Below are 22,360 nucleotides of genomic sequence, written 5' to 3' on the forward strand. Positions count from 1 at the left end.
TGCTGGGTTTCCTGCTTAGTCTGAACATTGAAACCAAACATGGAGATACTGAGTGCATATGAGTATTCCAACTCTCTCTCCCCTTGGGTTTGCTCTGATTTATCAGTGGCAGCAACCAAAGGAGGCATTTTCTCACTTGGGCTGTGCAAGTGAAGCATCAGAGACACAGGAGATGCAAGTGTTCCAAGTGAAGGTGTTGTTCTTCTTCACTTATTTTATCTAAAATGCACTTATCCCACAGCCCACAACAGCATCTGGGTATGCCCTCTTTAGTGATGCCACCTCCAGGCTGTCCCAAATAATCATCAGTGTTGTCCCGTGTACAGGTTTGCAGTGCTGGAAGGACTGGCCAGAAAAGAGAGAGTGCTGGAGACCCAGCTTCTGGATTTTATCAGCTGGAGGAGAAATACCAGCAGCCAGGATGAGGGAGGGGATCCCAGCCCTCCTGCCTGCCAGGGGCAGCCTCTAGGCATGCCAGTATTTCCTTGACTTCTAGTCTGTTCTTCACAGCAAATCATGATTTCCTCTCACAAAGAGGTGTAAAATTATCCCTTCCAACCTGGCTGGATAATATCTGGGATAACCCAGAGTGATAATCCAGAAGGACAGGGCTTGGAGCAACCTGGTCTAGTGGAAGGTGTCCCTGCCCATAGCAGAGAAGTAGAACAAGATGGGCTTTAAGGTCCCTTCCAACCCAAACCACTCTGTGACTCTGTGCTGGGAGTGCTGTGGAGTCTCTGGAGGGACCAGAGGCCTGGCAGAGGGATCTGCACAGATTCACCCCTGTGACCAATGGCACAGAATCACTAAATCCAAGTGCTGGATTGTGCATCAATGCTGAGCACAAGTGTAAGTTGGGACGGGAGTGGCTGGGGAGCCCTGCTGGAAGGATCTGGGGGCCTGGTTGGCAGCAGCTCAGTAGGAACCACTGCCAGGAGGGCAGATGGCATCCTGGGGGCACCCAACAGCGTGGCCAGCAGGTCAGGAGAGGGGATGGTCTGGCTGTGCTCAGCACTGGGACAGCTCACCCAGAGTGCTGCAGCACTGGAGATGATGGGGGGGTGCTGGAGTGTGTCCAGAAGAGGAGATCCATGCTGGGGCTGGGGCTGGAAGGTGTGAGCTGTAGGGCTCTGGGTTTGTTTGGTTTGGAGAGAAGGAGGCTGAGGGAACAACCTTATCCCCCTCTGCAGCTCCCTGAGGAGGGGGCATGGAAAGAGAAGTGCTGATCTCAAAGCAGGGCCAGGGGAGGTTCAGGATGGACATCAGGAAGTGTTTCTTTCTGGAGCATACAATCAAATACTGCACCAGGCTTCCTGGAGAGGTGGTTGATGCCCCAGGCTGCCAGTGCTCAAGAGGCATTTGGAGAATGGTGTAACTCTAAGGCAGCCCTGAACTGGTCAGGGAGTTGGATCAGATGACTGTGCTAAGTTCCTTCCAGCTGAACTGTTCTGTTCTAACATGGAGGGTTTTGTTGTTTTTGGGGTTTGGTTTTATGTGCTACAGTCTGTTCTGTAATTTATGGTTTGTTGTGCAAACCCACACTGTCACTCTTGTGCTACAGAGGACAGTGAGTCATTCATCTTCTGGCTTAGTTGGTGTTTGCTAGTCATGTCCGTATTTACTGATATGTGTCACTCTTAAGCCAGGCTCTCTTGTATCCAAATAAAGCAGGTGGTGATAAATAAGAGCAGGGGATTTTCTGAAGATAGATAGTGTCACTAATCTGACAACCTTTTACAACCAACAGATGTTTTCTGTCAACATGGGCAGAACAGGGGAAGTTAGCAAAGCCTTTGACGCTCTTTCCTACAATCTTCTCCAGGCTACACAGGGATTTGAGCTGCCTGGCCTAATGGAAAGTGGCCTCTGCTCATGGCAGAGGGACTGGAACGAAATGAGCTTTTGTGACCCAAAACCATCCTGTGATTCTCCTGGACTGCCTGGGTGGGCTGTGGGACAGGTAATAAGCTGGCTCAGGCTGTGCTCAGAGGGCACCAATTGATGGATTTACTCAGGTGTACTGGTTTGGGAAGCCTTACTGGATGGCATGAGAGTGTAGGAAAGGTGAAGTCTTATGCAGTAGCTATCTTCTCCACTGCTTTTTGGTGATGTTGGCTCTTCCACAGAGCAGTAAAATAAATGTCCCATCCAGAGCCTTGTTCTTCAAAGAAAACCCATCCTAAAGAGTGTTTTCTTCTGTTTTAAGGCAGAACACAGTCTCTCCCAGGCTGCACACTGTCAGATTGCACTAAGGATGTTGGCCTGTGCTCAGCAATGTGTTCCATTGCCCTTCTCAGTACAGTTCTAAGATCACACCTCTCTCAGCTTGGCCACATGGATGCTTTTGACAGAAATACCTCCATGGCCTGCCAGTATCTAATCCTGCTCCCCATTCTTGTCCATTCAACCGTTTCTTTCCACTATGACACACTCCCCACCTCTCCCTTCATTCCTCAGGGTGAGTCAGAGAGGATCCGATTGTTCTCTTCTGAGGTGAAGCAAAGTGAACAATGCCATCATTTTCAAAGAGGAAGAATTTTGTAATGGAAATGGTGGTCAGGCATTGGAAGGGGCTGCCCAGGGAGGTGGTAGAGTCCCCACACCTGGAGGTGTCCAAGGAATACCTGGACATGGCACTGAGGGCTCTGGGCTGGTTACAAGGTGGGGATTGGTCAGAGGCTGAATTCAGTAGTCTTGGAGGTCTCTTCCAACCCAAATGGTTCTGGAATTCTGTGGCTCTGTGAAAGGAGAAGACAGCCTGTACAACACAGCCTGTGCTGCTTGAGTGTGGGGTGCTGAAAAAATATGGGAAGTTGATGATGCCGTTGGAAAAGAAATATGCAGGATTTGCTTTCTGCCAGGACAGGCTGTTGCAGCTAGTTCTTTCTGGATCAGGCTGTTTATATTTTCTGCCTTTTTCCTACACCATTCTTTCTTTTTTTTCCCCTAAACTACTGACCATCACTGTGTAAAATGCAGACTTTTTACATGAAAGGCTCTTTTTGGGAAGCAGAACTTTCCATAATTCTCCTTTTCAGCTGTGTACAGAGAGGGTGCTTGGGAGGGAAACACACAACCCTGTGCTGTGGCTGGGGAAGTTCTGGCACGGCTCCATTTAACCATCTTCCTTACATGTGAAGATCCTAAAGCTCCATGTAAGTTTTACTGTTTCACTAAACAATAGAGCAGTTCCCTGAGGGCATACAAGGGAGGAGTTGGTGCAGGGTTATTTTATAATATCTTTCCTAGACTTCACTTCTGTGTTCTCAGTGATGCTTTCACATAATGGTGCATTGTTGTTTATAGGAGGGAGAGAGAGGGGGTGTGTGTAATTTTAGAAATAATAATTGTGACAGGAATTTCTAATTCAAAATTCTAATTTTTCTGAGATAGACTTAAATACTAGAATGCTGTGGATGCTCCACACTTAGAGCCAGTGGACCAGTGGTCTGGTTTTGCCTCTCTCTGTACAGGTTTATGGCTGGGATGGAGTTAATTTTCTTCACAGTGGCTGGTCTGGATCTGTGTTTGGATCAGCAATGGAAGCACAGGAATGTTGTAGCTGTTGCTGAGTGGTGCTTGCACAACATCAAGGTCTTCTCTGCTCTTCACCCTGCCCCACCAGTGTGGGGCTGGGAGGGGGCTGACCCTGACTGACCACAGAGGTCTCCCACACCACAGGAGGCCACAATCAGCTATAAAAGCTGGGGAGGAAGGAGCAAGGGGGCTGTTCCCAAATCACCATTCCACATGATGGAGCCCAGCTGTCCTGGGATGGCCGAACACCTGCCTGTGGTGGGAAGCAGGGAATGAATTCCTTTTGGTTTGCTTGCATGTGCAGGTTTGCTTTACATGTTCAACTGCCTATATCACAACCCACGAGTTTTTGCATTCCACCTACTGATGCCTCCCCATCCCACTGCGAGGGCCTGACCCCCAACAGGAAGCAGAGGCAGGATGGAGTGATGAATCCCACCCCAGCTGGCTAATCCTGTATCACCTGGCTGCCCTTCCCTGCCCAGTCTCTGAGCAACCCACCTCCACATGAAGACAACTATTCGTGCCTGGCACCGTTTTTTTTTTTTTTTTGCCGTAACCAAAGCTGACAATTCGTGTACAACACCCCAGGAGAGAGCAATGAATCAATTGTAAAAGTGTAAAAAATGGGCTTTTGTGATCCATGGGCTCTACCAGCTCCTGAGTGAGAAATGGCACAGCTGACGTGTGTAATGTAACAGGAGAGAGGTGGCTGAAACGTGCCCCCCCTGCCAGCAGCAGCTGGTGCTATGCCAAGAGTAACCCTAGAAATTCTCCATAAAAGAGCACATTGACTCAGGTTCTACCAAGAAACTCAAGCAAAGCAACCCTACACCTTGCTAATCTCTGCATCTTGGTAAGCACTGGAGTTGGGGCTGCTCTGGGGAAGCTGTGATTTAAAAAGAAATGCTGTGTATTTGGGTGCTCTGGAAATGTAGCAAGGTAGGTGAAGGATCCTGGAGTGCTGAGGATTTGGCTGCTAGTGGGGTGCATTGGGCCAACAGCATGCAAGGGTTAGAAGGGTGGCACTGTGTGTGGGGAGGGAAAGGGAACACCAGGAGGTGCATGGAACATTAAATAGCTATAAAAAACCAAAGTAACAACTCAATTCCCCCCTAATCCAGGCTGGGAGATGGGTACACTTTGTGTTAGCCTAATGTGGAGAGCATTGGCTACATCCTGGTATCACCCACCTCCAGACCTGCAGGACAGATTCTGCTCTCCCAGAGCAAACTGCAACCATCAAACCCAGTTTGTGAAGTGAAATCTAAAATTCCTGCATAATACGAATTGTAACAGTTGTTAATAACACCAGAGAAAAAGCATAAAATAATGCTTTAGGGGCAAGATTTCTCCTTCCCAAGGCCTGGATACAGCCACATCTGTTAAGCTCTTAACCTCCAGCTACAATAATTGCATTTTTTACCAAAATGTTTGAAGTCTAAATGTTATAAGGGGAATTTTCCATAGGTGAACACCATTCCTATTTTGCTGTTGTTCATGGTTTGTCCTTGCCAAATGTGTCTGGCAGCCAATTCCTGTCCTTACCACCGAGCAAGAAGCAGATAAAAGGGACAGCAGGCACTGAGCATGGTCCCTGGGTCCTACTGTGAGCCCCCAGCACCTCCCTCCTACAGCCAGGAGAGAAAGGGTTCGATCCCCCTCTAAGGAATCCTGATTAAACCTTTCCTCCCCGGCAAAGCTGCTGTGAACACTGTGTCCCGAGGCAGCAACACATACCTGTGTTGATGTCCTACCATACCAGCACTTTTCATGGCTTATTAATTAACTCCCACCCACTCCAGGAAACACCTAGCCCCTCCCTTTGTCCTCACCTGTCCCAGCCATTTATAGCAGTGAAGGGATGCTAGAAATAGAGACGTGGTCACTAAGAGCCAGAGGAGACAAACAGGCACTGGAGTCGATTTGCAAAGGAGATATTTCCCAGTTCTCAGCAGCATGAAAACCTCTGGGTACACTCCAAGGTAAGGGCAGAGGGAGCTGAGTGCTCGGGGTGCCGAACTAAAACTTGCTTTGCAGGAAGCTCTGGTTAAGTAATTTCTGGAAGTTGTTAATTACCTAATAGAGTTAGTTACAGTTTACTCCAGGGAAGGGATTCATTTTGCCGTTAGTATTTCTTGCCTGTGTTCCAGGTCTTTTAATTGAAAAGAACCTTGTTAGTTTGATGCAGATGTCTGTTATTTTCAGCTTAAGCCGAAGGAACAAGAAGGGGATCCCAAGCCTTAAACTATCTATAGCTGGACCTGTAAGAGAGGTAGTTCTCCGTGTTTTCTTCTGCAGAGGGGAGATAGCCCAGCACAGGCTGGAAAAGCAAGTGGAACCTCTGGCACAGACTTGCCAAGTGCTCCGTGGGTTTTTTGGCTTAGAATTTTGTATCTTAGCAATCAGCTCCCAAATGCTTCCCAAAGGTCTTCCAGGTTTGTTCAGGTAACTTCAGCACAGCATTGAAGTTGGGGCTTTCTCTCTTTAACCTTGCTTTGCCAGATATTAGAGGTCTTTTGCAGCCTAAACAATTCCATGATGCTGTGCAGGTCAGAGACTTGCAGTGTTATGACAAGCTGTGTGACATTAAGAGAACACAGTTTAAGGCTGCCACAGAGATGTGGCAGGGTGGTGGGGGCCAAGCAGGAGTGAAACCCCAGTGCAGATTTGCAGGTATAGAATCAGAACATTCTGATCTGGCAGGAATCCACAGGGATTGTCAAGTGCAACTCCTGGTCCTGTAAAGGACAGCCGCAAATACCACACCAAGTGTGTGAGAGCACTTTCCAAATGTTTCGTGATATTATCATAATTTCCATGACATGCATTTGAAGCATCGAGAGCCTGAAATGTAATTGTTCTCAGCAGACTTTTAAACAGTTGTCATGTCTTACTCATTCTGGAATGAGTACTGGAAGCAAGGTCTGGTAGCAAATCCCACACTGGCCCTGTGCTGTTTTCTGGGAGAGCAGTCACACTGTGTTTAAAATTGTGTTTGCTCTAGGTGACGATCCTACATGCTTTCTGTCAGTAAAAACCCTGAAACATTTCAAGAGCTCATTTGTTTCCAAGCATAAGATGTGATGGAGGAAAGAATGGTGCCATCAGTTTGTTCTGTGAGGTTTGTTTATTCAGCCACCTTATTCCCACAGTGTGTGTGGGGATGTCACACTGCAGCCAGTGACTGCCCTGTGAGTGCGTCTGTGGGTGGCTCAGCCCAGGGGGACAGGGGGACAAAACCCCCTGCAGTGGTCAGGCACAGGACTCCATGAGTGCACTGGCCTGCACCCTGTGTACCTGTAACCCTCTTCTCATCCCCAAGGTATCTGTTTTCCCACACTGCTCCCTGGGGAACTCTTCAATCCCTGCCCTTGGCTCTTTCTCTGGACACTTTCCTTGCTCGCCTTCGCTGGGCTGAGGTGCAGGAGAGTTCCTTCCATGTCACCACTCCTTGCTTGTTCCCTGGGATGGAAGGCAGATATCCATCCATCCATCCATCCATCCATCCATCCATCCATCCATCCATCCATCCTTTCATCCATTCCAGACACAGGAACAAGCGCCATGCCATAAAAATTCATTGTTTGTCACCCCTGGGATAAGAAGTCTGCCATTTCTGTGTGGGGGCTGGCACCTGCGTGTACCATGTCCTGCAGGGATCAGTCACTCTTGCTCTTTAAAACTGAAGGTTACTTCCAGGAAGCAACAATAGTTTGGGCCTAGATAATGCAAACTTTCATTCCTCCCTGTGTCTCCAGGACCAAATCTAGCTGTTTTTTGGTTTGGGGCACATCCAGATGAAATGGGTCTCCTGGGAGCATTCAGGCTAGAGATGAGCTCAGTGTGCTGAATAATTGGAGGCAGAATGGCACCATGTAATAATTTATTTAAGTAAGCAATTATTAAAATATTGTGGGATGCCTTGAGGTGATAAGGTGCAGAGGTCTGCAGAGCTTGTCTTCTTGCAGCAGAATGGATTGATAGTTCTTCCAGAGCATATTGTGATCCAGATCTGCCTTCAGGATGATTTTGGGTGTATGTGATTTGTTTGCCCCATAAAACATCATTCAGAGTTGCCATTTTGGGGACACTACCTAAATTAATAAATGAACTGTTACTGCACTCATTAAACTCAACAGGAAAGGTGCAGCAGGAGGATGTCAGCTGAGGAAGGACCTCCAAGCAGGCAGGGTGATGTGCTTGGGAAAACCATCACACGTATGGCAGCTTCAGTTTAAATGAAAGATCAAGATTGGCACAGGGGCTGTGTGTAGCCTGCTTGCTGTCCTTGGGCTCCTCTGCCTTTCTTCTTCCATCTCATCTCCAAAGACAGGGGATTGTCCTACCCCCATCCCCCTAACAGGCCTGCAGACAAAAAATTAAGAAATCCTGATGAAATCTTGCCTGCAGGTCTGTCTTGAAACTCTTCATGCAGGTGTGCTGCAAATTCTGTCAGAGGTTGGTACCAGCTGTGGCTGAGGGTCTTCCCTGTCTTTGGGAAGAGCTCTTGGAGGAAGGCTTGCTTGCTCCCTTTGGAGAGTGGGAGCCATAAGTGTGACCATACCATGCTGTTAATTGGGATTCTAGAAAAGCTCTGTGTGATGAGAGAAGTCAGATCAAACTTGATGGTGAAAAATTCCTTTTAAGAGGGCATCAGATCTTCAAAAGATCCTTTCTCTGTCCCAGCTGGAGTGCAGTGGTGATGATCATGGTACCATAGGATGGTTTGAGTTGGAAGAGACATTAAAGACCTGTTCCAACCTCCTGCAACGTGCAGGGTCACCTTGATACATTGGTTAATCAGTGTTGGAAAAGACTACATCATCATAATCCGCCTCTCCCCATTTGAAAATGGGGTGTAATAAATCCATTACAGATGCTGTTGGGTTATTTGATTCTGTCTTAAAAAAACCATATTTATATTGCAAAAGAACGTCAGTTTAATGGGTTTTTTCCAATCCCCAACTTCTGCAGTGATGTGATTACAGGAGCCGCTCAGGTTTCTCACTAGGAAAGCCTTTATGCCCCTACAAAGGGCTTGTTTTCTGGTGAATAATCTGGGAGTTTGAATAGTGAATAAGCTCTAAAGCCCCAGAAAACCAAAAGAAAAGCAAAACAAAAGGCAGCCAAGCAGAGCAGGAGGCTGTGGGAAGAGCTTAGGCTCTGCCTGAAGCACACTGTGTCTTGCCAAAGGCCAAAATTAGGAGAGAAATCGTGAAAGCACAATTTCTCACTGTCATACCTCTTAACACCAGAGCTGCTGTCACAGCTCAGGGTCCAAAGGTGACTGTCAAAGCTGAGATGTAAAACTGTGCCCATGGTGATTTAAAACTCCTGAGGGCACGGTGCGAGATGTGGTGGTCCAGGGAAGGACTATTGGATAAAAATCCACAGAAACTCTACTTTTTTCCCAGGAATGTCAGGTGTCTCATCATTTTCAGCCTCTGCCTGGGACTTACCTGCCTCTCAGCATTCTTCCATATGAAGAATAATTACAGGTAAGTGAGGGAGAAGCCAGGTTGCAGTTTTCTGTGCCTGGAGCAGCTGGGACATTGCCTCTGATACCTGATTTATCTATCATGAGGCTTGGGCTAAAGCTCAAAGTGGGGTGGCCCAAAGTTAGGTCCTAGATCCATGTTTGGGGGAGGAATTGAATTAGCTGAAGCACAGCCTCTTTGGGACAAAATCAGCTGTGTGGGAAAAGGGGATTGAGCTGAAATCTTTGATAAGTGAGAATCTGGAAAGGGGGAAAACTTGAGGGGAAAAACATCTACACTGGGGGTTTGGGGCTGATTTGGATACAGCCTTGGAACCAGCTACAGGTGTTGTGTCAGAGGAGCACCTGGGTTTGGCTTTGCCAGGTCTCAGAGATGGGGTGCAGCTTCAGAGAATCTCTTTGCCCCATCTGTCACATTCCTGCAGGATCTCAAAGAGCCAGGAGGAGCTGCTGATCCCTCCCACGCCATGCCATGCCAAGACAAACGTCATGTTCCTCAAAACCCACAAGACTGCCAGCAGCACTGTGCTCAACATCATGTTCAGGTTCGCAGAGAGGTACAACCTCACTGTCGCCCTCCCTGCTGACCAGCTCTTGCACCTGGGATACCCAAGGACTTTCGTGGCCCAGTTTGTGGAGGGTTTTAAAACCATAGGCCAAAATTACAACATCATGTGCAACCACCTGCGGTTTAACCCTTTGGAGGTAAGAAAGAGCCATGACACCTAAGGAGAAACTTGGTTGGGACAGGACTAACCTCTTCTTCCTCCCACAAATAGGTAAAAAGGGTGATGGCAGCCAACACCTTCTACTTCTCCATCCTGAGGAACCCCATTCCTCTGCTGGAGTCTTCCTACATCTACTACAAGAACAATGCGCCTGCCTTCAGTAACTCCAAGAATGTGAACGAGTTCCTGGCATCACCAACAAAGTATTACCACCCAGAAAGTTACAGGGAAAACATCTACGCCAGGAATATCATGTGGTTTGACTTCGGCTACGATAACAACGCGGAGGATGACACGCAGTACACCCAGGCTGTCCTGGAGGAGATTGAACAGAACTTCCACCTCATCTTGATAGCAGACTACTTTGATGAGTCCATGATCCTCTTGAAGCACACTTTGTGCTGGGATCTGGATGATGTAATTTACTTCAAGCTCAATTCCAGAAGCCAGGACACTGTCCAGACGTTGACTCCGGAAAGCGAGGAGCAGATAAAAACATGGTGCTCACTGGACTGGAAGCTGTACCTGCACTTCAACCAGAGCTTCTGGAGAAGAATTGAGGAGACCATAGGGCTTGAGGTGCTGAAAAAGGAGGTGGGTCACCTGCGGGCCAGACAGAAGGAGCTCATGGAGACTTGTCTCTCAGGGCAGGAGGCAGTGAGGAAAGATGACATCAGGAATAAAGCTCTCCTGCCTTTCCAGTCAGGGGCTGCAAACATCCTGGGTTACAACCTCAAACAAGATTTAGATAACAGGACTCTGAGAACCTGCCTGAAAATGGTGATGCCAGAGCTCCAGTACACATCTTACCTTTACACTGTCCAACACCCGCACAAGAAGAGGAAAGGTGTGGAATTCCCATTGCTGTGGACCAACCTCCAGGAGAGGAGTGTCCAGCTCCCAGAGTCCAGCTAGGACATGTGGCAACCCACTGTGGCTTCCCACTGCTTTGCATCACCCCTTGTCTGACTCATAACTGACCCACAGGATTCTTGTGCATGAGGGGGAGGCAGTGGAGGCTTTGTTTAGGGTCAGCAAGTTGGTGGTTGGTCTCTTTTTGGGGACCTTGAGCCAAAGGTTTTGCATTGGGTAGATCCTGGGTGATCCCACCTGCCTGCTCCCAGCTGGAGGAAGCCAGACTGGCTGCAGCTGGCTAAGACATTCCAGCCTCTTAATCATTAATCACAAGCGTGATCATTTGCCTTCATTTGATTTTACTTGATATCCATCATTACATCAGTCTGGTCACAGTTCACTGAAGCAAGTCCTGATTTTTGGAGGATTTAGGGGAGGGGAGAGAAGTGAGGGGAGTGTGATAAGGGGACACAGTGCTGGAAGAAGCAGGAGAGATGGTTGGTGTCCTGTCCATCACATCCACACTCAGTGAGGACTGAACACCACACATTGCTGGAGCTGCCTTTGGTGTGGGAGTCCCAGGCATCCTGCCCAAAGCCAGGCAGGCTGGCTGCCTTGCCCAGGGGCTGTAAGCTGTGCTTGTCACGTGTGTCAGAAGGTGAATGGGCCTCTGTCCCATGTGGGAGAGGTCGGTGCTCCCCTGGGAGGAGGTTTTGTGGTTTTGCCCCTCGCTCTTGGGTGAGGTTCCCTGGGAATGGATGTTCCTTTGGGTGCAGCATCTCCAAAGCCCTTTATCAGCAGATGTGTTTTTGGGACTCCACTTGCTGTGTTGGCCAAACTCTCCAGCATGGATTAGGAGGGGATGGAGTGAGGCACAGCTTTGGGTACACTGGTGCATCCAGGTCCCCACTGCTGCCCTGACCAGCATGGGCAGGAGGAGATGCTGGCTCAGCTTTAAACACTGGGGTTTTGTCAGTGTAATTTGGCACTGACAGGTGTGTTGGGAACAGGTGACAAGCAGTGACACCAAATCCATTTGGCTTGGTGCCGCCTTCCTCACAAACCTTGCTGGCACTGCCACAGCAGCAGGGCAGGATGGGGAGGATGGATCTGGGGTCGCTTGGCTTGGCAGTGTTGCCTTGGGGGTGAAGCTGTGGGGCAGCAGCTCCAGCTGGGAAGCAGGAGTGATGCCATCAGGGGGAGAGGGTGAGAAACACAGCCAGGATTTTCCTCAGCTGTATGTAGGAGATGAGGCAGGGGTTAACCAGCCCAGGTGTCCAGCAGGAACAACCCAGATTAACAGCACTTTCACGGTCTGGTGTTACAGCAGCCCTCACTTAAATTAACCCGAGGCTTTTGTAGCAGCCAGGTGGAGCTGCTGGAGCCACACGCGGTCACCCTGGGCCATCCCAGGGGCCCTTCCCGGGCGGTTCTGCAGCCTCTGCCTCAGTTTTCCCCTTGGAGCTTCTGAGCCTTGATTTTCCCTGTGAATTTTGTCAAGCCCTTTTAGCTAAACTGATCACGGAGCTGGGATGTTGGAATATAGGTATAAAAACAGTTTCTTAGTAGCTGATCTGCAGGCAGGGGTTCTGGGAAGTCGGATCTTGGGAAAGCTGGGAGTCCTGGGAAGGCTGAGGATCCTGCAAATACTGAGAGGGCTGGGGGTGCATGGAAGGTTTGGGGTCCTGGGAGGGCTGGGACCCTCTGGACCACAGCTCCCAGGCTGGGGAGCTCACGGTAGGGTGGACTATGGTGAACATGGGCTAGAGTCCCCGCACAGGGAGTGTAGCCTCTCCCAGCGAGCAGGAGGAGGGAAACTGAGGCAGGAGATGCAATTCCCGCCCCATGGATTCCCTTGCTTCCCCTCCCGGAGGCCCGAGCAAGGTGGCTCGGCAGCCCCGGGCCCCCCGGCTGTGCCCGGGTCCCTCAGGGCGCCTTTGTGCCACGGACGCCGCAGCAGCGCCACTGCTGACTCAGGGATTCTTCCCGGGAGCCGCCGTGGGAGCCCCGTGACCCATCGGAGGGGGGACCCTGCGAGGGCAGCGAGCGGCGGCGAAGCACCGAGGCGACAGCTCTGCGGAGAGACAGCCGGAGTTACTCCGTGGTGGGGCCGAGGGACGGAGGGGACACTCCAGCCGAGCAGGAGCCGGTGAGTGCCTTCACCTTCTCCGGGGGGTGTTGAATCCTGATGAAACCACAGGTGAGATTGGCTTGTGACTGCTCCAGCTGAGTCTGGAGTGGATGTCCGTCTCCTTTTGTGATGAGAATCTCTAGGGAAATGTAGGGACATGTGAAATGGGGACAGCCGACCTGTCCCTGAAGGCATTTGGGAGCAGCTCTCAGGGACAGCCCGGCTAGGGACTGCACTGTCCGTGCTGTGCACCTCAGGTTGCCCCCGCAAAAGAGAGGGAACAAGGGGGCAGCTGGCTCCATTGCACTGGAGGCACCAGAGGCACAGAACGCTCCCTGACCCTGTCACAGTGAGCCTGGGCTGCTCCGGAGGTCTCCTGTGGGCTCTGTCCTCCTGGAAGAGAGCATGGGGCTGCAGGTCTCACCCTGCTCTTTGCCCTCATTTCCCAGATAAGCATCTTAAAGATCAAATTCATTTTATTTCATTTTATTGTGAAGTCCCCAGGTCAGCCTCCTCATTGGGACCCTGTGCCCTGACCCGTCTCTGAGCTGTGGTGACTTATCAGCACGCACTCAGCCGCTCCTCACCCCGCCCCTGCTCCTGTTCCCGGGGAGTTACCCACACCCAAGATAAACCCCAAACCTTCCAAGGACAACCCCGTGCCCTGCCCATGCCCAGCAGCCGTTCTCCCCACCTTCATCAGCCCACCGCATCCTTCTGCTGCAGCCGCCATGAGCTCCCGGCACTTCCCGGCCCGGACCGTGCTCTTTGAGAAGGAATCCAACGGTGTCACGTACCGTGTGCCTGCCCTGCTCTACCTGCCCTGCGTGGCCAAGCTGCTGGCATTCGCCGAGGAGCGGCTCAGCGCCGACGATGCCCACGCCAACCTGCTGGTGCTGCGCCGCGGAACCATCTACGGCAGCTACGTGGAGGTGGGACAGGGGTGCTGGGGACAGACTGGGGACTGGCCTCTTCACTTGGGTGTGGCACAGCCAAGCTCCTGGAGACAGCCACGTGGGGAGGGGGGGCTGACACGGGTGAGGTGAATCACAGGGTTGGTTTTGGTTGGAAGGGAACATCTCACACTTTCTGCTATCCCAAGTTGCTCCAAGCCCTGTCCAGCCCAGCCGGGAACACTTCGGGGATGGGGCAGCCACAGCTGCTCTGGGGAAAAAAGGTGGGACGGTCCTTACTCCTCTGTCCTCTCCTCCTCCTCCCTGGGCAGTGGGAAGACATGCGTGTGCTGGAGACAGCAACGCTGCAGCACCATCGGTCAATGAACCCCTGCCCACTCTACGATGAGTTCACAGGCACCCTCTTCCTCTTCTTCATCACGGTGCTGGGCAGGACGCCTGAAGCCTACCAGATTGTCACTGGCCAAAACGTCACCCGCCTCTGCTGTGTCACCAGTGCTGACCAGGGCCTGAGCTGGAGCACAGCCACAGACCTGACACAGCAGGTCATTGGCGCAACCATCAAAGGTACCCAGCTGCAGGGGGTGAGGAGAGGGGACAGCAGCCAGCAAGGGGATGGCCCTGGGTTTTGGCCTCCTGAAGCCATCAGTGGCATTGTTGGGGGTGTCTTTGACATAGGAATCCCACAAGCTTCCAAAAAGGTGGAAGAGCATCTCAAGGAGAGGGGAGAAAGGATGGAGAGTGTATCCATATCAGTTACTGGGGGTGGGGAGAAGATGGAGAGACCCCATAGTCATGGGAGGAGCATGTGTGAGGACAACTAGGCAGCACTGGGCTCTGTTGCCCTCCCACCCTGTTACTTGGCTTGGCTTGACTGAGAGGAAGCTGTGGGGACCCTTCCACATTGGGCACAGCAGGACACCATGGTGGTCACTCTTCACCCCATCCCATCTCCACTCCCCAGACTGGGCGACGTTCGCGCTGGGCCCTGGGCACGGGATCCAGCTGCGTTCTGGCCGGCTGCTGGTGCCAGCCTACAGCTACCACATCGACTGCAAGGAGTGCTTTGGGCAGCTCTGCAAGACCACCCCACACTCATTCGCCTTCTATAGCGACGACCACGGCCGCGGCTGGCGCTTCGGGGAGTTCATCCCCAACCTGCAGACAGGCGAGTGCCAGCTGGTCTCAGTGGATGAGGAGGATGGATCCAATGTCCTCTACTGCAACGCCCGCAGCCCCTTGGGCTTCAGGGTCCAGGCATTCAGCACAGATGATGGGGCCGTTTTCCATGGGGGGCAGCTGGTCCAGCGGCTGGTGGAGCCCCCCCATGGCTGTCATGGCAGTGTCATTGGCTTCCCTGCACCATTGGTGTATGTTCCCACTGCCTCCCGGGACAATGGGATGCCCCTCCAGGGCTCAGCTCGCCCGCTGCTCCCTGGAGTGCTCCGGAGGCTTGCAGCGGGAGGAGGTGCTGAGCTGCCCACGGGCAACCACCATGAGCCCAATAAGGATTGTCCTACCCCAGGGCATCACAATGATGCCCACAGTGTCACCTTGGTCCAGGGGGACTCTGCAGCAACTCCCAGCCCCACTCCCTTCTTCCAAGCACCAACATGGATCCTCTACTCGCACCCCACCAGCTCCATGTCGCGGGTCAACATGGGGGTTCACCTGAGCACCTTCCCCAGGGATGCTGAGAGCTGGACAGAGCCCTGGGTCATCTACGAGGGCCCGAGCGCTTACTCGGACCTGGCTTACCTGGAGCTGCCCTACAGGGACGCGCCGGTGGCCGGCGGCACGGCCATCGCCTTCGCCTGCCTCTACGAGAACGGGATGAGATCTCCCTATGAGCAGATCTCCTTCAGCATGTTCACACTGCACGACGTGCTCCAGAACATCCCCCTGACTGCTGCTCCCCGCAGCCACCGCAGGAAGAGGAGGAGAAGGAGCTGCCTCATGTCCTAGAGCCCGCCCAGGCCAGCTCCCCCCACCACCCCAGTGCTGCATCCTGGAGCATCAACCCAAGAGCTGGGTCCTGCCACCATCCAGCATGGCCACATCGCACAGAGGTGTGTCACTGTCCGCACACTGGGGTTTCTCTCCTTTTTATTGCTATTTTTAAAATTCTATCTTGTTTGGGTGGGGAGACTTTCACCCAAAGCCCAGCCCCAGGTTCCTCTCCAAGCAAGAGCCACCTCTGCAAACAGATACTGGGGGGCAACAGCAGCAGTGCAGAGGGGAGGAAGCCAGAGGGGAGGAAGCCAGAGGGGAGGAAGCCAGAGGTACCCTTTGCCATCCCTGTGCTGGCTCAGGGGGATGGGGTGCTCCAACTGTGCCATACCTGGTACCACCACCCTGCTCTGAGGGCTTTCATCCCCTTGTTATAAATAGTTATGCTATATAAATATGTCAAATGTCAAATTATTTCCTTTTCATGAAAAGGCTTTTTCTCAATGGTGTCTCTGAAGTCACTGTCAGGGTTTGGGCTGGGGTAGAATTATGTTCCTTCATCGTAGCTGGGATAGGGCTGGGTTTTATATTTGGGCTGATGATAAAGAAATGTTTGTGTTGCATTACTTGTCTGTCTGGGCTTTTAGTTCTCTCCGTTATTTTTCTTTTCATTACAATTTTTTATTATTATTATTTCAATTATTAAAGTGTTTTTATGCCAACCCAGGAGATGTCTCACTTTTACCCCTCTGATTCTCTCCCCCTCCCATCAGATGGGGATGAATGGCTGAGTGGTGTTCAGGTGCCAACTGGAGTTCAACCACCCCAGTGGCCCAGTTAATCTTTTGTCTAGTGTGGAATTTGTTTTTTTAATGTGCCATGGCCATCACTGCTCTCCTGTAACCCTTGTCAGTCTGGGGGCAAACCCCCTCCCAGCATGGGCAGGCTCTGGCCCATGCTGGGTCCTGTAAAGGTTATGGGGAGGGGGCTGAGCACAGGACTGGGGTCCTGCTCCTGGGGATGAGCAGCAGCTGCTCCTCACACTTGTGAACTTTGGGGGGATACACCTCAATTCCAGCTCTGCCTCCCCCAGCCCAACTCCATCTGAGTGTCCCAGCTCTGCTCCTCTTCTGCCTGCCCTGCCCCGTGCAGGTGACAAACACCAGCTCAACTGCCCTAAATATGCACTGATTAACAAAAGTTCCAGCTGTTCAGTCTGTCACACCACCATGTCTCATTTTCCACTGGGATGGGTGGAAGCTGACAAGTGACAGACAACATGGAGGATAGAAATTTTCAATTCCCTTGAAGTTGCAAAATAGGACATAGAGACTAACTAGCAAGTGAGATAAAAGCGTGTAAAAGTAGACACACAGCTGGAACCAGTGGAGAAACAGGTAATGAGGAATAGAGTGACTTTTGTGGCAAAGTTATTTAACAAGAAACAGCAGCTTGTGCCCTGAGAGAAGTTCAAGGCAAGGTCCCAATACTGGTGCACTCACTGAGTACAACCACCAGACATCCCTGTAAACAACAGGACCAGAAAGGCCTTCCAGGAAGGAGTGTAAATGTAAATTGGTAAATTTACATGTAAATTGGTTCCAGGAAAAGTGATGTTTCTGTATTCTCTTGAAGTCCCTTGTAATGAATCTAATAATGATGGAACAAGCACCCTGTTGTGAAGTTTCACAACACATATTTGATTAGAGGAGATATCCTGTGTGTGTCCAGCTCTGTGATAAAGAATGTGATTTCTAGTGCTCCACACTGTGTCATGGTAGAAAACTGGTTCTCTGCCTCATTTCAGTATCACGAGGAGTGGCTGAGGCAGCTGCTGAGGTGCTGGAAGCCAGGTCCTCACCTCCATCCCTTACTGGGCCAGGTAGGGGATTCCAACCCCAAATGGCCACCAGCCCTGAGGGAAGGGACGTGCCCTGAGCCAGGGGATCTGCACAGGAGCAGCCCTTGGCACATCAGCCCTTGGCTCATCAGCCCCACGAGCTGCTTCAGCACCTGGGGTGTCCATCCCCCGCAGAGGCTCTGTCCATCTCTCACAGGGCTCTTGCACCGGGCTGGTGTCACAGCTCCTGCTGTGCCCTCTCTGTGTCATGTGCCAGCAGCCAGGTGACACCTGGGGTGACGCCTCCTCCGAGCAGCAGCCTCCTGGCACCACCATGGAGCCCTACTTCCCCTCACAGAAGCCACAGAAGCAGCCGAGGAAGCCGTTGAGGATCTGGAGCAAGGCCAGCACCATCTCAGCCACACTGATGAGCAGCAGGAGGGAGAACAGGACCACGTGCCAGCTCACAATGCCCTCGGGCTCCAGGCAGATGCTCCAGGTTCTCTGATTGTACAGGTAGTTGTCAGCCCTGAGTGACAGGAAGGGGAGAAGCTGCAGCAGGTCCAGAATCCCATCACTTTCTACCATGCAGTATCCCCCAGACATCCCTGTACCAGGGCCTCACCTCCCTCCCAGGGCAGAATTTCTTCCCAATGTCTAGTACAAATGTACTCTCTGCTTGTGGGAAGCCATTCCTCTTTGTCCTGTAACTTCCTCTTTGCCCTTTCCCCCAGTCCCTCTTCAGCTCTCTTGGAACCCCTTTATGTGCTAAAACACCAATATATGCAGTATCCCCCAGAGATCCCATCCTTCAACCAGAGGATGAGCAGGGTTAGGGAGGGTGATGAGGATGTAAAAGCACCATGTAGAAATCCATGGCAGGTGATCACTCCTTGAGCTACCAGGGTCTTACATGAACCACCATCCCACCACCTTAATTAACCCACTGATGATTCAGCCCCTCACCTGGCATGAGGCCTCTGGTCAATGGCATCCAGGAAGGGGTAGCCCCAGAGGGCTCCGTGCCTGAGGCCAAGCTCGGTGGTGTTGTAGAAGCAGAGGGGGCCGTTGGTCAGTCCCACCCCAGAGAGCACAAAGCAGGCAGCAGCACCCAGGAGTGCCAGCTTGGAGAGCACCACGGAGATGAACGCCTGCAGGGAGCACCCATGGGGGACACAGCGGGTCAGGGGGTCCAAAACACAGCTGCAGCTTGGCAGCAGAGCTTGGGAGGGGGGAAAAATCCCTTCTTAGCTGTGGCTGAGGATGGGGATGAAGTGGGCAGGGAGTAGGGAGAGGCAGTGACCTGCAGAGCCCATCCCAGCACTCACTGGAGCCCTGTGGGAAGATGGTTTGTAAGGATAGTGCAGAAGGCAATTTTCCTCAATGCATTACAGCTGTTCTGATTGCAGAGAAGTGGAGACAGCCTTGCCTGCCCAGTGAGGATGGTGTTATAAAAGAGTGGACTAGCTAACAAGCTGTAGATGCAGTTGGAAACCCAGAATGTGCTGCAGTTTGAGATGGAGGCTGCTGGCTGTGCTGTGAGGAAGGGACATGCAGTCGTGCAAGGGAAGACAAGGTAAGAAGTTGCTGTGTGAGGAGCAGACAGGGTTAAGTGGCTGGCTTAGGGACATGTTGGGGTTAGCCAGTCATGCAGAAGGAAGAAGGGAACTTGCAGAGAGGAGAGAAGGGGTCAGTGCTGTGTGGAGCTGCCTGTGAGGAAAGAAGTCCATTGAAAAAAGCATAAAAAGATTTCAATAAAAGACTGGTGTTGGTTCCAGTCATGTCCTTCTTGACTAGTTCAGCCTGCCATGGTCCTGTAGGACCATTGGAGAGCAGGACCTGCACTGGGAGAGGGGGTGTTCGCCACATCCCACCATGAGAAAGGGGTCTGTGACCCAAAACAGGAGAGGGGGAATCTGTCCTAACCCGCCCTGGGGCTGTGGGAGAGGAAGTGGGACATGGCCATATGCCCCCCACTGCTTTATTTGGGGTCCCAGCCCTGGCTTACGTTGGAGCGGGTGCCGCAGTCGGAGCGCTGCCACCCCAGTGCCGTGATGTGGGTCGCTGCCAGCAGCACCTGCAGGGACAAAACCACAGCTGGGGGACAAAGGGGAGCCACGTGCCCTGCTGCACCCTCAGTCCCTGCTCCAGCCCCAGGAGGAAGGACGGTGATCCCGCAGTACTCACAGCAATGCCGCCCCAGACCCCCGGCACAGCCTTGGCGTGGCTGCTGATGTGCCCCTCCAGCAGGTACTTGGATGCTCCACCAGGGAAGAGCAGGAGAATGCTGGCTGCCATGGACAGTGTGCCCAGCACCAGCAGGCAGGGACCCACGATCCGGCTGCACTTCCCCACACACATGGCTGTCCTGCATGGGAATAGCGAGGAAGAGGGGGAGAGGAAGGGCTGCACTTGGCCCCGGGGAGGAAGAGCTGCACTTGGCCCTGCAGCGCCCCAAGGCTTCTCCACCCCCAGCCCATCGCAGCTGCGGGGGGATGGGAGTTGTTGGGTTGTGCTTTTGGGTGTCACTGTCCCTATTAAGAGCAATTCCCAGTGGAGATTCTAATATTCCTTTACCAAATGGGCAGTGGTGTTCCCACACCAAACCCCAAGACCTATGTGACCGCAGGGTTGGCTCTTCCAAAATGTGTCCCAGCTTGTGGCAGGGGAAGATGGTCTTTGCAGTCCCTTCCAACCAAAACCAGTCTGAGGTTCTATGAAAATGGTACTGCAGGGAGCCAACCACCCACCAGAGCTCACTTCAGGGTTTACAACAAGCAGGAGAGAAAAAGCTTTGCCAGGAAAGAGGCAGAATCCTTGTACAAGAGCTTGTACAAAGCACATCAGTCTCCAATCAAATCTGACAGCAATTCTATCCCTGTCATGCACCAGTTCTACCATAGGTCTGAGTATGCTGAAACCAATTAAATTCAATTAAGAGAACATTATTACCTATCCTTCAGTTCCACTGGCATCTTATTAAGTTATGAGTTTATCTAGAATGCACCTGCCATCTCTAGGGCAAAATCACCTCTCTTCTGCACCTACAGGGCCCTCATTTTGTACAGAATGTCCATTGGTCACTCTGGGACTGCTGAAATAGCAGGGTTTGCTGTTGTCCTCCCAGCTGTTTTCTACCCTCAATTCTTTTGGAGTTGGTCTTATGCATTTTCCCCTTTCCTGCTAGCTTGCAGCCTATTTTGCACAAGTTTCCCAGGTCAAGCTGTTTCTTTCTCTGGCTTGGCAAAGCAGAAGTGGCTGCAGCACTGTGTGGTTGTTTGTGTGGGAAGTGCTGCCTGAGCTCAGAGCAGCATCTCCAGCCCCAGCACAGCCCCAGGGGCTGGGGGACACCAGTGAGGTCTGCCAGGGACCAGTCCCACCAGGGCACTGGGGAGGGCTTGGACATGAGCCAAGACACCTGAGGACCCCCCAGCTGCACCCATCCTAGAATTCCACCTCTCTTGATTTCCATCCTCCCTGCCTTGGTTATAGGGAATTTAGGGCCTCTTGCCCCCAGTGAGGTCCTGCCTGTAGTCCAGGGATTGTGTGTGGTTGTTTCCTCCCACAGCCATCAGTACCCTTTGCTGAGTTCCATCTCCTTCTGGAACAGCCCCTGCTCCTCTGAGCTCCAGCCAGAGCCTTTCTGCACATCTCCCCATAATCTCTCCAAGGTTTCTCCTTCCCTCTACTGCTGCCCTCTCCCTGGGGATGGCAGGAGGTCTCTTTCCCCCAGGAAGTTCCTGTGGTGTGCTGTCCCCTCCAAACATCCCCCTGAGCAAGCAGCTCCTCAGCCAACACAGACAAACCCCTGCAGGGGAGGCAGAGCTGAAGTGCAGGTGGTGCTGAGTCCATCAGCAGGACTCCCTTCTGCCAGCCCCTCTCCATGGCCAACAGCACAGAGATTCCAGCAAAGCCCAGGGAACCTCTCCCCTTTCCCAGCTTACCTGGAGTGGTGCCACACAGAGCAGCAGTGTCCTCCCCCTGGATGAGCCCTGTCCTGGAGGCATCACCCATGGGTGAGTATTTATGACACCTCAGCCTGTGCTCCTTCCCTCCCCAAGTGCCACCCACCAGATCGTGACCCTGTGGGTGTCCATCCCAAGGAAGGATGACTGGGTGGATGAGCCAGTGCTGTGCTTCTGCCTTGTTCTTCCCCATTTCAGAATTTACACTGCCAGAGCTCACCAAAACATGCACAACCTCAGATTTCAAGGCTTCTCCCACATCTGCACTAAAAGCCTCAATCAGTGCTTGAGCAGTGAACACTGATGCTCCTGGAACAGCCTGGGGTGAATATGTTAAGATAATACTTTCCTCTCTAACACTTCAATAACAACTTCAGAATAAATGTTCCCATGTGTCAGCTCAGTCCTGCCTCCCACCCTTTGCATCCTCACAGGTGTCTTGGCTTTCCCTCAGGTGTTGAGTAACCCCAGCAGGTGTGTATCTCATGCCTTGGTAATTAGATTGAGATATGAATTAGATTGGATATCTTAATTATTATAAGTCATCAGATATCATAATTTTTTATTTGCTATTGATGGCAATTAATCTGCAATGGGGAAACTCCAATTTCCACAGAGTAGGTCAGGAACAGAGGGACTGGAGACAGGATCAAGGAGAACATGAATGACCTTTGTGCCCGAGTCAGGGCACATAGGAGTCAGGGAAACTGTAGGGCAAAAGTGGGGCAGTTGGCAGAGGAGCTGCAGGTGGCACAAGCAAAGAGAAGAATGGCTCGTGGGCTGGGTGAAGAAGAGTTCTTTGCACAGAGTTTTGAGAGCCCTCGAAGAGCCACATGGGAAAAGATGAATGGGTGAGTTACAGCTGATAGTTCCATTCCTCTTGCAAAAATAAACTGAGGAGCAGATTATCTGTCAGTCCCTCTGAAAGGAAAATCAGAGC

The 22,360-nt window shown here is 51.9% G+C and overlaps 3 protein-coding genes across 7 annotated transcripts; 2 read left to right on the plus strand and 1 right to left on the minus strand.

The window, feature by feature from the left end:
- Positions 1 to 135: 135 nt before the first annotated feature.
- Positions 136 to 10,738, plus strand: LOC117000728 (galactose-3-O-sulfotransferase 2-like). Of its 2 annotated transcripts, XM_033068683.2 has the most exons (4): positions 136 to 849; positions 8,955 to 9,038; positions 9,463 to 9,742; positions 9,817 to 10,738. In XM_033068683.2, the coding sequence occupies exons 2-4, from the start codon at positions 9,022 to 9,024 to the stop codon at positions 10,678 to 10,680; spliced, it is 1,161 nt and encodes a 386-aa protein (XP_032924574.1). In that variant the 5' UTR covers positions 136 to 849; positions 8,955 to 9,021; the 3' UTR covers positions 10,681 to 10,738. The 2 variants fall into 2 exon arrangements, with proteins under 2 accessions (XP_032924574.1, XP_032924573.1); XM_033068682.2 differs by lacking the exon at positions 136 to 849 and having other exon boundaries at positions 8,853 to 9,038.
- A 96-nt stretch (positions 10,739 to 10,834) lies between these two features.
- Positions 10,835 to 17,793, plus strand: LOC117000727 (sialidase-4-like). 4 transcript variants are annotated; one of them, XR_004418851.2, is made up of 5 exons: positions 10,835 to 12,769; positions 13,478 to 13,683; positions 13,977 to 14,232; positions 14,630 to 15,734; positions 17,736 to 17,793. XR_004418851.2 is itself a non-coding variant. In XM_033068678.2 (5 exons), exons 3-5 carry the CDS (start codon positions 13,483 to 13,485, stop codon positions 15,628 to 15,630), a joined length of 1,458 nt encoding a protein of 485 aa, XP_032924569.1. In that variant the 5' UTR covers positions 10,835 to 12,166; positions 12,598 to 12,769; positions 13,478 to 13,482; the 3' UTR covers positions 15,631 to 15,927. The 4 variants fall into 4 exon arrangements, 3 of the variants coding, with proteins under 3 accessions (XP_032924569.1, XP_032924571.1, XP_032924572.1); XM_033068678.2 differs by lacking the exon at positions 17,736 to 17,793 and having other exon boundaries at positions 10,835 to 12,166; positions 12,598 to 12,769; positions 14,630 to 15,927; XM_033068680.2 differs by lacking the exons at positions 10,835 to 12,769; positions 17,736 to 17,793 and having other exon boundaries at positions 13,060 to 13,683; positions 14,630 to 15,927.
- LOC117000839 (transmembrane 4 L6 family member 19-like) lies at positions 17,739 to 21,489 on the minus strand (the record flags this gene model as incomplete). Its single annotated transcript, XM_033068889.1, has 7 exons — positions 17,739 to 17,984; positions 18,422 to 18,606; positions 19,464 to 19,532; positions 19,643 to 19,833; positions 19,875 to 19,940; positions 20,354 to 20,369; positions 21,400 to 21,489. Coding segments are annotated over 7 exons (804 nt in total), but the record flags the coding sequence as incomplete, so codon positions are not given.
- Between the last annotated feature and the right edge of the window lie 871 nt (positions 21,490 to 22,360).

Source organism: Catharus ustulatus, chromosome 10 (genome assembly GCF_009819885.2).
Source record: "Catharus ustulatus isolate bCatUst1 chromosome 10, bCatUst1.pri.v2, whole genome shotgun sequence".
Classification (NCBI taxonomy): Eukaryota; Metazoa; Chordata; class Aves; order Passeriformes; family Turdidae; genus Catharus; species Catharus ustulatus.